The sequence below is a fragment of the Phyllopteryx taeniolatus genome, chromosome 14 (genome assembly GCF_024500385.1).
Source record: "Phyllopteryx taeniolatus isolate TA_2022b chromosome 14, UOR_Ptae_1.2, whole genome shotgun sequence".
In the NCBI taxonomy this organism is placed as follows: domain Eukaryota; kingdom Metazoa; phylum Chordata; class Actinopteri; order Syngnathiformes; family Syngnathidae; genus Phyllopteryx; species Phyllopteryx taeniolatus.
Window position 1 is genome coordinate 2,545,352 of NC_084515.1, and position 14,028 is coordinate 2,559,379.

Sequence of the window (14,028 nt, forward strand, 5' to 3'; positions counted from 1 at the left end):
AGAGAAAGTGCGCTCAATTTATTCATTCAACTGTCCAGGACTGACATCTTCTTCTTCTTATCCTTTCGGCTTGTCCCGTGAGGGGTCGCCACAGCGCATCATCCTTTTCCATGTAAGCCTATCTCCTGCATCCTCCTCTCGAACACCAACTGCCATCATGTCTTCCCTCACGACATCCGGCAACCTTCTCTTTGGTCTTCCTCTAGCTCTCTTGCCTGGCAGCTCCATCCTCATCATCCTTCTACCAATATACTCACTATTTCTCCTCTGGATGTGTCCAAACCATTGAAGTCTGCTCTCTCTAACTTTGTCTCCAAAACATCGAACCTTGGCTGTCCCTCTGATGAGCTCATTTCTAATTTTATCCAACCTGGTCACTCTAAGAGCGAACCTCAACATCTTCACTTCCGCCACCTCCAACTCTGCTTCCTGTTGTCTCTTCAGTGCCACTGTCTCTAATCCGTACATCATGGCTGGCCTCACCACTGTTTTATAAACTTTGCCCTTCATCCTAGCAGAGACTCTTCTGTCACATAACACACCTGACACCTTCCTCCACCTGTTCCAACCTGCTTGGACCCGTTTCTTCACTTCCTGACCACACTCACCATTGCTCTGGACGGTTGACCCCAAGTATTTAAAGTCCTCCACCCTTGCTATCTCTTCTCCCTGTAGCCTCATTCTTTCCCCACCACCCCTCTCATTCATGCACATATATTCTGTTTTACTTCGGCTAATCTTCATTCCTCTTCTTTCCAGTGCATGCCTCCATCTTTCTAACTGTTCCTCCAGCTGCTCCCTGCTTTCACTGCAGATCACAATGTCATCTGCAAACATCATGGTCCACGGGGATTCCAGTCTAACCTCATCTGTCAGCCTATCCATCACCACTGCAAAAAGGAAGGGGCTCAGGGCTGATCCCTGATGCAGTCCCACGTCCACCTTAAATTCTTCTGTCACACCTACAGCACACCTCACCGCTGTTCTGCTGCCCTCGTACATGTCCTGTATTATTCTAACATACTTCTCCGCCACTCCAGACTTCCGCATGCAGTACCACAGTTCCTCTCTGGGTACTCTGTCATAGGCTTTCTCTAGAGCTACAAAGACACAATGTAGCTCCTTCTGACCTTCTCTGTACTTTTCCATCAACATCCTCAGGGCAAATAATGCATCTGTGGTACTCTTTCGAGGCATGAAACCATACTGTTGCTCGCAAATACTCACTTCTGTCCTGAGTCTAGCCTCCACTACTCTTTCCCATAACTTCATTGTGTGGCTCATCAACTTTATTTCTCTATAGTTGCCACAGCTCTGCACATCACCTTTGTTCTTAAAAATGGGCACCAGTACACTTTTCCTCCATTCCTCAGGCATCTTCTCACTCACTAGAATTCTATTGAACAAGCTGGTCAAAAACTCCACAGCCACCTCTCCTAGATGCTTCCATACCTCCACAGGAATGTCATCAGGACCAACTGCCCTTCCATTTTTCATTCTCTTTAATGTCTTTCTAACTTCCCCCTTACTAATCATTGCCACTTGCTGGGCCACCACACTTGCCTCTTCTACTCTCCCTTCTCTATCATTTTCCTCATTCATCAACTCCTCGAAGTATTCTTTCCATCTAGCTAGCACACTGCTGGCACCAGTCAACATATTTCCATCTCTATCCTTAATCACCCTAACCTGCTGCACATCTTTCCCATCTCTATCCCTCTGTCTGGCCAGCCTGTATAGATAATTTTCTCCTTCTTTAGTGTCCAACCTGCCATACATGTCATCATATGCCTCTTGTTTTGCCTTTGCCACCTCTACCTTTGCCCTGTGTCGCATCTCAATGTATTCCTTTCGCCTCTCCTCGGTCCTCTCAATGTCCCACTTCTTCTTAGCTAACCTTTTTCCTTGTATGATTTCCTGTACTGTGAGGTTCCACCACCAAGTCTCCTTCTCTCCTTTCCTGCCAGAAGATACACCAAGTACTCTCCTGCCTGCCTCTCTGATCACCTTGGCTGCAGTGGTCCAGTCTTCTGGAAGCTCCTCCCGTCCACCGAGAGCCTGTCTCAACTCTTCCCGAAAAGCTGCACAACACTCGTCCTGTCTCAGCTTCCACCACATGGTTCTCTTTTCTGCCTTTGTCTTCCTAATTTTCCTCCCCACCACCAGAGTCATCTTACACACCACCATCCTATGCTGTCTAGCCACACTCTCCCCTACCACTACCTTACAGTTGGTAACCTCCTTCAGATTACATCGTCTGCACAAGATGTAATCCACCTGTGTGCTTCTACCTCCGCTCTTGTAGGTCACCCTATGTTCGTGCCTCTTCTGGAAAAAGGTGTTCACTACAGCCATTTGTATCCTTGTTGCAAAGTCTACCACCATCTGTCCCTCCAAGTTCCTTTCCTGGATGCCGTACTTACCCATCACTTCTTCATCACCCCTATTACCTTCACCAACATGTCCATTACAATCTGCACCAATTATGACTCTCTCTCTGTCTGGGATGCTCAGAACTACTTCATCTAGCTCCTTCCAGAATTTCTCTTTCACCTCAAGGTCACATCCTACCTGTGGGGCATAGCCACTAATCACATTACACATAACACCCTCAATTTCAAATTTCAGCCTCATCACTCGATCTGATACTCTTTTCACCTCCAAGACATTCTTAGCCAACTCTTCTTTTAAAATAACCCCGACTCCATTTCTCTTCCCATCTACACCATGGTAAAATAATTTAAACTCTGCCCCTAAACTTCTAGCCTTACTGCCTTTCCACCTGGTCTCCTGGACACACAATATATCAACCTTTCTCCTAATCATCATGTCAACCAACTCCTGAGATTTTCCTGTCATAGTCCCAACATTCAAAGTCCCCACATTCAGTTTTAGGCTCTGTGTTTTCCTCTTCTCTTTCTGCCGAAGAACCCGTTTTCCACCTCTTCTTCTTTGACTTCGACCCACAGTAGCTGAATTTTCAACGGCGCCCCGCAGGTTGACGGCGCCGGTGGCGGACATTGTTAACCCGGACCACGACCGATCCGGTATGGAATTCTTTGGAAGAACGCTCATATTTGTTTGGCAAGGTTTTAAGCCGGATGCCCTTCCTGACGCAATCCTCTGCATTTATCCGGGCTTGGGACCGGCCTACAGTTTGCACTGACTTGTGCCCCCCATAGGGCTGCATCTGCATCCAGGACTGACATCAATATTATGAATTTGTATTTTGTGCACATATTTACATTGTGGCCACAAATTAGTATTTCGTATGTATGTTATACATATTTCTTGACCATAAATGAGTATTTTGCACTTGGACCTGCAGTGTAAATCCAACCTGAAGTCTCTGTGTTGACATATGAGTAATATTAATAAATCCAGCCACCTTCTCCCTGAGGGCCTGTGGTGCTACTGAAGGTGCAGTGTTCATCTCGGATAAAATGTCCACTGAGCACAATGTCCTGCCGCGCCTTGGCATCCTCACGACCAACCCTTATGGGGGTGATAGATACGTCAATTAAAGCGGAATCCCCAAATACAAGCAATATAATGTAATTTACTTTGTCATGCCGTCTTTAATGTAGTACAGCAGGCACTCGGACATCAGTGGGTCCTCGTTCAGGTTGACCAGATGTGGTGTCTAAAGCAAAAAAACTGGCACATTCAGATTATGGACTTTTGGGAAATGCAACATGTAAGAATCTCGACCTTTTTGGGGGAGAAAACGCCAACAGTGCCTCCATCTTCTCTCATGGCAACACCCATCTCAGCCAGTAAGGCCTCTCTGCAGAAACACAGTCACACTGTTAGTATCATTCTTAGCTGCTGAATGGAGTGTATTGGTAATTAATTGCATTGGTAATTGGATTAATTTAAATTTCAAAGTATTGTTTTGTGGATTTGTTAAATAAACATGGATATATAATAGCCTTCCACATGCTAAAATTGGGGGAAAAGTTACTTGTAACTTATAGACTCAGCTATTTCAAGCATGTCAGATTGGATGTGATGAAAAATGAATGATTCTGAAGATATTCCAATCGATGTGTGTCTTTTTGTCTTTACGCTGCCATGACGTATATCCCAATTGTGAAAAAGTGGGCGCTAAACATCAGAATTGCGGCAGGCGGCGTAAATCCAGAACACACCGAAGAATTGGACCAACCTCTCCATGCGAATGGCCTCAGTACGCCGTAGTTTCTCTTCCCAAGTTTCATTGAGTTCTGCAATGATTTTCTCTGTTTCCTATTGGGGAAACAAATACATCTCTTACTAAAATGCTCACACTAGAAAATTATTTACAGCAAACCCCTACTAAAAACCTTTTTATATATACCCTCAAAACTGGTTACAATTTCCCATATTAATAGTTTAAACCACTAATATACCACAAATTATGATCGCAAAACAGTAATATAATTCCACTCATTTTACAATATTACGCTTTAAAATAAATGGCTACCAGATCATTTTGGTTTAAAAAAAAAAATGCAGCAAAGACCCCCCATAACTTCCCCTAACAAACAAGTCTAAATCTAGCTCCTCCCCGACATACAAAGATGTTTGTCTCTCAGTCGAGATGTATCAATAACTTAAACATACTTCATTGACACTAATTACTACTTTTCTATTAGCCAGGGCTTTGGGGTCATCTTGTGGCATCATAGGACCTTACAGAAAGAGCACAAAAATTGTCAAATAGGAGTTTTTTTAAGCAAATAACAGGATGAGTTCCACAGGGGGAAAAAAAATACACGGGTAAATTTGCAAACACAGTAATCCCTCGTTTATCACTGGGTTTAGATTCTGGACCAGGTCCGCAATATGTGAAATGCAAGAAGTAGTGACCGCAGTTTTTGACTATTTCGACTTATTTTAAAGATGTATGAAGCCCACAGTCCAACAAGAATCTTCCCCACACTCCTATTAACCGTTACCATACTTATAAACACTTTCTATACTACTACTACTACTACTCTTAAACCCCTCTTTTAAAGTCTTAAACATAATTCACAGTAGTACTGTACACTATGTACATTTTATTCCTTGTAATGTGTTTTAATGATTTTTTTTTTTTTACAGTTTTAGTATTTTAGGCTAAGAAGCGGTTTATTTTACCACAAAAACAATTATATCATACAGCATACAATCATACACAGCATACACTCATAATCCCGCGATATGGTGAATTATGTGTGACATGAATATGAAAAAAAAATCCACAATGCACTGAATCAACAATAAGTGAACTGCAATATAGCGAGGAAACATTGTAAACCAAAGAGGCAGGGATCCACTGTATTGTGGTGCTTTAGCTTATCAGTTTAATTTGTTCAGTGACCAAAGTAACTGAATTTACTCGTGAATCAAATCAGTTTTTTACATTGAAAACAATTTTTTTTTTAAAAAGGGCATTACAGCACCTTAATAGCACAATTTTCTTTCACTTCACTTAAGCAGTGGTGTATATGAACCTCACTTGTAAGTGAAATGTTTGCTTGAAACTCAAAGAAAAAAAAAAAGGAATGCTCATAACTTGAAAATAATCACAAGTGGAAGCGCTCATAAGTCAAAGTAGCACGGTGTTTATCGAGAGCGGTCCCGTTTTTGGCTTCCATGCGACCTACCTTGAGCCTCTCGATGGCCTCCTCGCTGGCCGGGCTGAAAATGCGATCGTGGAGGTTGCTGATGGAGGCGGCGCGACTGGACATGGCCGACAGCGAGGGGGAGGGGCTCATACCCGTCATGGCATTGGTCACTGTGGAGAGATCACCCCTTTGATTGACAGCCTGGCGATCATTCACAAAGTTCTTGTAATCGCACAGGTCTGTCAGAAAGAGATGGACGGACGGAAGGTGGGAAAGGACAATCATTGAGGAGAAACACCGGGGGGAAGGGACACGCAGAGTCACAGATAAGAGGGGGGAAAACAAGGAGGAGTAGAAAAGAAGAAGAGAAAGCTCAAATAAATAGAATCGTGGATCATACCAAAGCCATTGCAAACGGACAGAAATGAACAGCTTATTTTCTTTATGCCCGATTTTCATTGAAATTCACCTCCAGACAAACGAATGACAGGTTAAAGGAAAACACAACATTTAAGTGTCCTAAAGTTTTTGTCCAAAAATATCCCATAATTTTAGGCCTTCGCAACTGGACGCAATAAAACTAGGGCTGGGTGATTAACTGATTTTATCGATTAAATCAAGTTTTTTTTTTTTTTTTTTTTTAATATATAGTGGAAAAATCAGGAGAACTAAAGCAAATCCCAGCAAAGAAACAAAAAGCAAAACTTGTTTTGAATAGCGTCATTGTCATTTGCTTTTTCTTTTTTTTTTTAGTGAAGCCCCCCCCCCTCACCATGTTAATTTCCTCCATTACAGTCAGATTTTTGATTTTTTCCAGGCAAAAAATATATTTTATTTTAAGGCCATATAGCCCAGTCCTCAAAGAAACACTACATTTGTGAATGCTGAAGATCATTTCGCAACTGATTCAAATCATTCAAACATCAAAATGTTCGACATTCCCATAAAATCCTACTTTTTGACGAATACCACTTTTTCCATGAGAAATTTCCCAAATTCATGATTTTCTTCCTCGATTTTGTGGTCAGGGTTGTGGATGAGCCTGCTTTGTTTAAGGTTCATTTCCATCTAAGTTTTGGCTTCAGTTTTATCATTCCAACTTTAAAATGTTCAACATTCCAAAACAATCCTACTTTTTGAAGAATTCGACATTGTCCATGAGAAAATGCACAAATCAACGAATACATTTTACAAGTAACCAATTTTTTTAACTGTTTAAAATCATTCTAACTTTAAAATGCTCAACATTTCAACGTATCCTACTTTTTTGAAGAATTCCACATTTTCCATTAAAAAAAAAAATCTTCTTCCCAGATCTTGTGGTCACCGTTTTGGATGAGCCTTCTTTGATTCAAGCTAATTTCCATGGAAGTTTTGCGATAGGTTTTACATACAGACGTCCAAGAGAAAATTCACAAATCAATAAAAATCTTTTACAGCTTGACCTCAAATTCATCATTTCGCAACTCATTCAACTTGAAAATGTTCAACATTAGGAATTTTAACAAGTCCACATTTTCCATGAGAAAATTCCAAAATTACAGGAGACATTTAACAAATGTACCCCTTCTACAATCTTAGAATTCAGCTTTTGATTTTTTTTAAGTCCCACATTCTACATCTAAAGGCCTCTTTATACTCCCGCGGTCCACGGCCGACAACGCCCGCATTGTATCACGCGACCAACGAATTGGCCCGCGTAGCTTGACGCGCACACGGCAAAAATTGTTGCTGTGCGTAGAATGCCGCGGACATCATCTATTATGATTGGTCCTATTTAGTCACATGCTGTGGTGATGTAATTCATTCGACAGCATTTGAGATCTGCTCTTCAGGATTCACAGGCCACTTTCTCCAGAAATTGGACTTTGTAGTCGCTTTCGTCATCTTCATTCTGCACTGACTCATTCATTCATTCGTTTCCAATAATTTGTCACCCGTCTGTAGTTGGCGTGTTTATGACAAAGAAAACAAGAATGAAGCAAGTCTCCACAGCCTGAGAATTCACGAGAGTCACTTTTGGTTCTACAGTAGGTGCTATTCAGTCCTTGCCAGCGCACACTCCGAAGCATCGCTCTCCACACGCATAGGACGAAAAATAACGAACTCGACGGGAATCTAAAATGGCATCATTTTTGTCAGTAATGCATTTAAATCAACTATATATATTGTGCGGTAATTCAGCTTCACCATATGACACAAGTATTAGATATAAGTGCACAATCAAATGAGATCCAAGGCAAGATCTCACCGTTATGCGCATGGTCATACTCAGTTTGACAGATTCATTCATTTATTCATTTCCTGAGCCGCTTCTCCTCACTAGGGTCGCGGGCGTGCTGGAGGCTATCCCAGCTGTCATCGGGCAGGAGGCGGGGTACACCCTGAACTGGTTGCCAGCCAATCGCAGGGCACATAGGAACAAACAATCATTCGCACTCAGTCATGCCTACGGGCAATTTAGAGTCCCCAAATAATGCATGTTTTTGGGATGTGGGAGGAAACCGGAGTGCCCGGAGAAAACACACGCAGGCACGGGGAGAACATGCAAACTCCACACAGGCGGGGCCGGGGATTGAACCCGGGTCCTCAGACCTGTGAGGCTGACGCTCTAACCAGTCGGCCACCGTGCCGCGAAAACTGTAACATTATTTAATTGTTTGAAGACAGTGCTCTTGAACTGCACTGAATCACAGAGATCTGAGCATTTCATTTTGCTTTAATTAGAAATATTAAAGGCCGGCACGGTGGGTGAACTGCCTCACAGTTCTGGGGACCGGGGTTCAAATCCCGGCCCCGCCTGTGTAGAGTTTGCATCTTCTCCTAGTGCCTGGGTGGGTTTTCTCCGGGCACTCCGGTTTCCTCCGACATCCCAAAAACATGCGTGGTAGGTTGACTGAAGACTCTAAATTGCCCGTAAGTGTGAATGTGAGTGCGAATGGTTGTTTGTTTATATGTGCCCTGGGATTGGCTGGTGACCGGTTTAGGGTATACACCCCCTCCCGCCCAAAGATAGCTGGGATAGGCTCCAGCAGCCCGCGACCCTAGTGAGGATAAGCAGTAAAGAAAATGGATGGATAGAAATATTAAAATCCCCACACGTGATGATGCAGTGCACTTGTACAAGCTCTGCAAACTACAATCGCAAAAAGGCACATACAGGTGCATCTCAATAAATTAGACGATTCTGGAAAAGTTCAGTTCAGTAGTTCAATTTAAAAAAGTGAAGTTCCATTAATTCCATTGATTATTCAGTTTCACCGCGACCCTAGTGAGGAGAAGCGGCTCAGAAAATGGATGGATGGATATTCAGTTTCATATCTTCGTTTTAACTTTTTGAATAGAATTAAATACATATATGAACTCTAGCTAATTTATTGAGCTAAACGAATACATCTCTGACCATGTCAATAAAAATGATCGTTGTCTTTGTAAAGGCAGATGTAGTGCACTGGATGTCATTAGATTGTGCAGGTGTATCTAATGAACTGGCGTTTACAAATCCAATGATCTTAGGGAGATCAAATTTTACAAAACCATTTTGATAATGATCCATTTGTATCATTTTCCATGTTCCCGTCAAGGGTCTCGTTATTTTGTCTCTCTGGTGTGGAAGATTGTGTTCTTTGAGTTGCAAAGCGCAGGCGTGCTCGCATTATACACACGTTGTAAACTGCTGATGACAGGAGCGACGCATCGATATGCTGACAGGACAAAAAGAGGAGGAAAACACTTGAGACTCCAAGTGTCATTGTCATCCCGTCCTAAACTCACAGAAATTGGAATGAAATAGCAGAGGTGGAAGTATGTCACACAAGTGCAAGTCATAAGTAAGTCAGAAGTCTGAACCTTGAAGTTTCAAGCAAGTACTAAATTACTGTGGCAAAAATCAAACAAGTCAAGTCGAGTCTCAGCTAAATGTCAAGCAAGTCAAGTAGAGTCATTCATTGGATTAAGTAAATTATAATTCAAGTAATACAATGTTGCTCAGTCACAACATTCAGTTGTGTTTAAGTCCCTCCAAAACAACGCCCATAAACTGAAATCACAATAATCTTTCCCCACTGAAATGAATAAAAATACCATTAATCCATTCCATCCTCCCCCCAAAAAACTTTGTAACATGTTTTTAATCAGAAAAATAGCACTTCGTAATATTTTATTTCATAAAAAGATTCAGTAATGACATAATTTGATAGAATGTAAAGAATTAAACAGGTTTTGACACATTTTTTTGTTTTAATACACTGGGCATTGCGCTGCTCCTTCTCATGTGTGATGGCCATGGGTATAATACAGACATACAGATCTGAGGCGCTTTGTTTAGATAAAAGCAGGGCTTTGTCGCCATTTTGTGGCATTTATAGGCAATTACAAACCTTTTTCGGGGGGATGACAATTACTCGTGGATTTTTGCTATTTGCACCCCGGACATGGACCGAGCTACCTTCAATAGCGGAAATCCACAAATTATTGACGAATAAGTGGGGGTTTCCGCAAATAACGAGGGATAGGTTCCCCAAAAATATACGAATATGTACATTTGAATACCAAACCACAAATGTGGGAGTCCACTGTCCATACAATTTTTTTTTCAAAAACAAAATAAATGGCACATTGCATTGAAAATGCAGATTTTCAGATGTCACGCAGTTGAAGTCGAGTCTCATGCATACCAAGTCAAAGTCGAGTCGAGTCTTTCTGAAGTTTTAGCCAAGAATGTCTCAAGTCGAAAAATCAGTGACTCAAATCTGACTCGAGTCAAGTCATGTGACTCAATTTCCCTACCTTTGTGAAATAGTCTATGTGTGCAGTGTGTGTGTGTGTGTGTGTGTCTTTGTTCATAATAATGGCATTTCCATCCGGACACTCACTCTCAATGATGTCGCCAAGGCCCTGAGCGTAGAGCAGGTCTTTGAGGCGGGCCACCTCCTCTTTCAACTCGCGTACCAGACGGTTGTTCGGGTCCTCGTTGATGACAGCGTTGCAGCGGATCTGCTTGGCGCGGTCGGCGTACCTGGAAAAGGCATGAAAAATGAGGATAATGTTGAAAATGGAGCACATGGGTAATATGCATCATTATGATCTCAATTGGGTTGAGGTCAGGTGATGATGGAGGCTGCACCATTAATTTTTCTCCCTAGCAGCCAAAGCTTCAATGGTATTTTTATGAAACGTGATATGGGGTAGTACCTTACATGAAAAGCTCAAATGTTTATTTCATTTAAATCATATATGAATAATAATTTGGAACTTGAAAAAGTTTTAAGGAGACATGACGTTCTCTCACCGGAGTGTACTGAGGGTTTCATCGTAGTTTATATCAGCAGGACTGAGGGCAGCCACCATGGCCGTACGAGAATTTCCACCTAAAAAGAGAAAAAGCGCATACTTTCTTGACCCCGTAAAATAAAATTGTGTCAGATATTTACATTTAAATGTTTGTAGCTGGACGCACATACCCAAGTTCTCCCTCAGTAGCCACGTCAGGACTGAATCTCTGTAGGGAATGAAACTCTCCACCTTCTTCTTCTTTTTGTTCTGAACACATGTAAGTATGACATTTATATGCTGAAAATAAAAATATATTCAGAATATAACTTTTCGTAATGTTCTATAGAACTAACCTTATTTGGGGCTGAGTCCTGTCAAAATGTATGAAGGAGGATATCAACAGTTATTAAGAAGTTTGAGATTGTACACAGTAATCCCTCATCTTTTGCATGGGTTACGTTAAAAACTCTGGATACATAGTAATCCCTCATCTTTTGCATGGGATACGTTAAAGAATCTGGAGAAAAAAGTCTAATTCCATGAGTACTAGATGGCCCCAACTAAAAATGCGTAGCTCTGTAGTTTAAGTCTGAAATAATCTCTCCTAGACTCTTTGACTCACATTCAAGACACCAACGCATGAATACATTGAAATATGTACTAGAACTACTGGAACTCCGACCCTTATACTGCATAGCAAAGCAGAGCATTTATAGCTCTTCAGTGGAATAACATTAAAAAAAATACAACTGGAATAACATTTTAAAAAATAAAAAATACAATTACACAATAGGCTTCGGGTGCTATAACAGATCATCTTTAACCAACACCTCCAATCTCGTCACATTGATTGGACTCTAGGTTGGCTGACTGCTGAATTAGAGTACTAGTATTTGGGTTGATAACTTACCTGCTCAGCTAAAGCAGAGATAACTTTTCCCAGTGTGGTCAGAGATTTGTTGATGTTGGCTCCTTCCTAAAGCCCAAAAAATATTTCAAAGTTGAGCAAAGTTGAGAAATTCAGCGGCCACATATTGGAACCACTAACACAGCACTCCACCTTCAGTCTGGTTCCTTTTGCGCCGGTAGAGTCGGCCCGCTCGCTACCAGCCAGGTCCACCAGGCTGATTTTGCTGACCTATGACCAAACACGCGATATGTTTTAAGAATAAAACACTCTGTGACAAAGTGACTCAATACCTTTTCTGATGTGTTTTCACTCTCTGAGTCATGTTTCTTCTGAGTGAAGATGATGTTAAAGACGGCATGGGAGCGGCTGCTGGTCTCGTTCATGTTTGTAGCAGCGACAGTTCTGGAAAAGAAAAACACAATCTCAATTAATCTTAATAGGAATTTAAATTTTAAGACCATAATGCAGGATGTTTTTGTGTGGCTTTATGTGACTTACAATAGGGAGAACAGCATTACAGAAAGTCATGGGCCTAACAACCACAGATCAACTATAATACAGGAGGATCAGCCAGGACAACTCTCATGTTGTGTTCGTATTACTATCAGTTCTAAGGTTACTCGCGACACATTAAAATGATCCATGTTTTTTCCCCAAATCATCATGTTATAACACAGATGGGTTGACTTAGAGAGTTTAACTCGTAAATTAACTAGGTGTAGTTTGAGTTCATTATACAACATATTGTCGCTGTCGGACGGAGACCTTCGATGTCCAAATATGGTCAATTTCATATTTCTTTTTCCACAAATCGATACTATTGGTATGTTCCAGTGTCGTCTGTTACCCATTGAGTGTGAAAAATAGCTTGAGAACAAATCTATTGACTCTCTTGAATGCTTGAACTGTCTGAGAAGAGTTGTAAAATTCCACCTCCTCCCTCACGCTGCGGGAGCTATGCGCAATTATGGTGCCTCAAGATTGAAAGTCTGGATGTTTTTTTTTAGACAGTAACAAGTGAAACTATTTAGGTTAGATACATTTGAGTAAACCTGTTTTGTTAAAAAATGGATTGACTGTAATTCTTCGGTGCAGAAGCAACTGGTCAGACATGAAGATACATTTGCATGCAGATTCATTTTGGCCTTTTAAACTGCTTCGCACACTCATCCTTTTATTTATTACATCACTCTTGGCTCAAATACATTTGAGATCATGCAACAACAGTCATTTACTTTTGTGAAGTATTAAAGGCTCTTTGTCTAGTCGGGGGGGCGTGACCGTGGATTTTGATGTGGACGGCTGGTGATGGCGCTGTGTTTTACAACCTAATAAATTAGCAATTTTTTAGCTGTGTTTTACAAAATAATAAATTTGCAATTTTTTAGAGTATTAAATTAGTGACTGATTGAACATTATTTTGGGGTGGTGTTCATGAATAAAATGATAATCACAATTGTTTTGATCAATATTTTAATCATGATTATTAACACATTCACTGCCATTGATGGCTTTAAAAGTCAAATATCCATGTTAACTGGGAAGGCTGGCAGTGACTGAGTTCATCTCAATTATTCCTCACGTTAGGGAAACATGTATTTCTACTGCAAGATAGTTTTCAACAAACAATATGTAACAATATGTTTTCCACTTTTCAATGGAAAACAAAACTTTAAAATTAATGGATTATCATTTTAGAATAGATGATCATACAAAAAATTACCCAAGAATTTCAAAGTAACCAAGGGCTAACAGAATAAATATGCAATGATCTTGTTTAACGTCACGTGCCCTGAATGCGAAACAAGTCCAGACATTGGATGCTGATTTCTTCTAGCACTACCTCCTCACCATGATGCTACTGATCTCCAATTTTTGCTATACTTTCTACTCTCGCGTGACTCAGCAGGGTGCGCTCATTTGTTATTTATGCAGCTTAATGTAGCCTAAACTATGCGTCCGCCCCCTGGTGGTTGGCTGACTACCGGTTGAGAAAATTCCCCATTAGATATGCAGCAGAGCCTGCATTTTAAATGTAAATATCGACGACCATCAGGTTAATTTAATTATGGCAGCCATAATTGGGATCACGATTAAAATTTGATTAATTGTGCAGCCCTAGATGTTGTTATAATATAATATATAGGCTTTACACGATGAGGATTTTTGGGGCCAATCACCGATCAACGATTTAAAAAAAATGATAACTGATCACAAGATGGAGGAATGTGTCTATTTAAATGACCTGTTTAT

At 41.0% G+C, this 14,028-nt stretch overlaps 1 protein-coding gene across 7 annotated transcripts in view; it reads right to left on the bottom strand.

Moving 5' to 3' along the window:
* The window catches only part of kif1ab (kinesin family member 1Ab), a 53,209-nt gene that overhangs the window by 30,913 nt on the left and 8,268 nt on the right, over positions 1-14,028 (bottom strand). For 4 of the 7 annotated variants that reach the window (XM_061797320.1, XM_061797317.1, XM_061797314.1 and 1 more), the window contains exons 7-18: positions 12,066-12,177; positions 11,926-12,003; positions 11,776-11,841; positions 11,219-11,236; positions 11,054-11,132; positions 10,882-10,960; positions 10,466-10,608; positions 5,631-5,830; positions 4,169-4,248; positions 3,712-3,787; positions 3,564-3,643; positions 3,389-3,495 (exon numbers count right to left, since the gene is read on the bottom strand). In XM_061797320.1, the coding sequence (XP_061653304.1) occupies positions 3,389-3,495; positions 3,564-3,643; positions 3,712-3,787; positions 4,169-4,248; positions 5,631-5,830; positions 10,466-10,608; positions 10,882-10,960; positions 11,054-11,132; positions 11,219-11,236; positions 11,776-11,841; positions 11,926-12,003; positions 12,066-12,177 (1,118 nt within the window). The remainder of the gene's footprint in view (positions 1-3,388; positions 3,496-3,563; positions 3,644-3,711; positions 3,788-4,168; positions 4,249-5,630; positions 5,831-10,465; positions 10,609-10,881; positions 10,961-11,053; positions 11,133-11,218; positions 11,237-11,775; positions 11,842-11,925; positions 12,004-12,065; positions 12,178-14,028) is intronic. The other 3 variants (XM_061797316.1, XM_061797315.1, XM_061797318.1) reach the window with 2 other exon arrangements.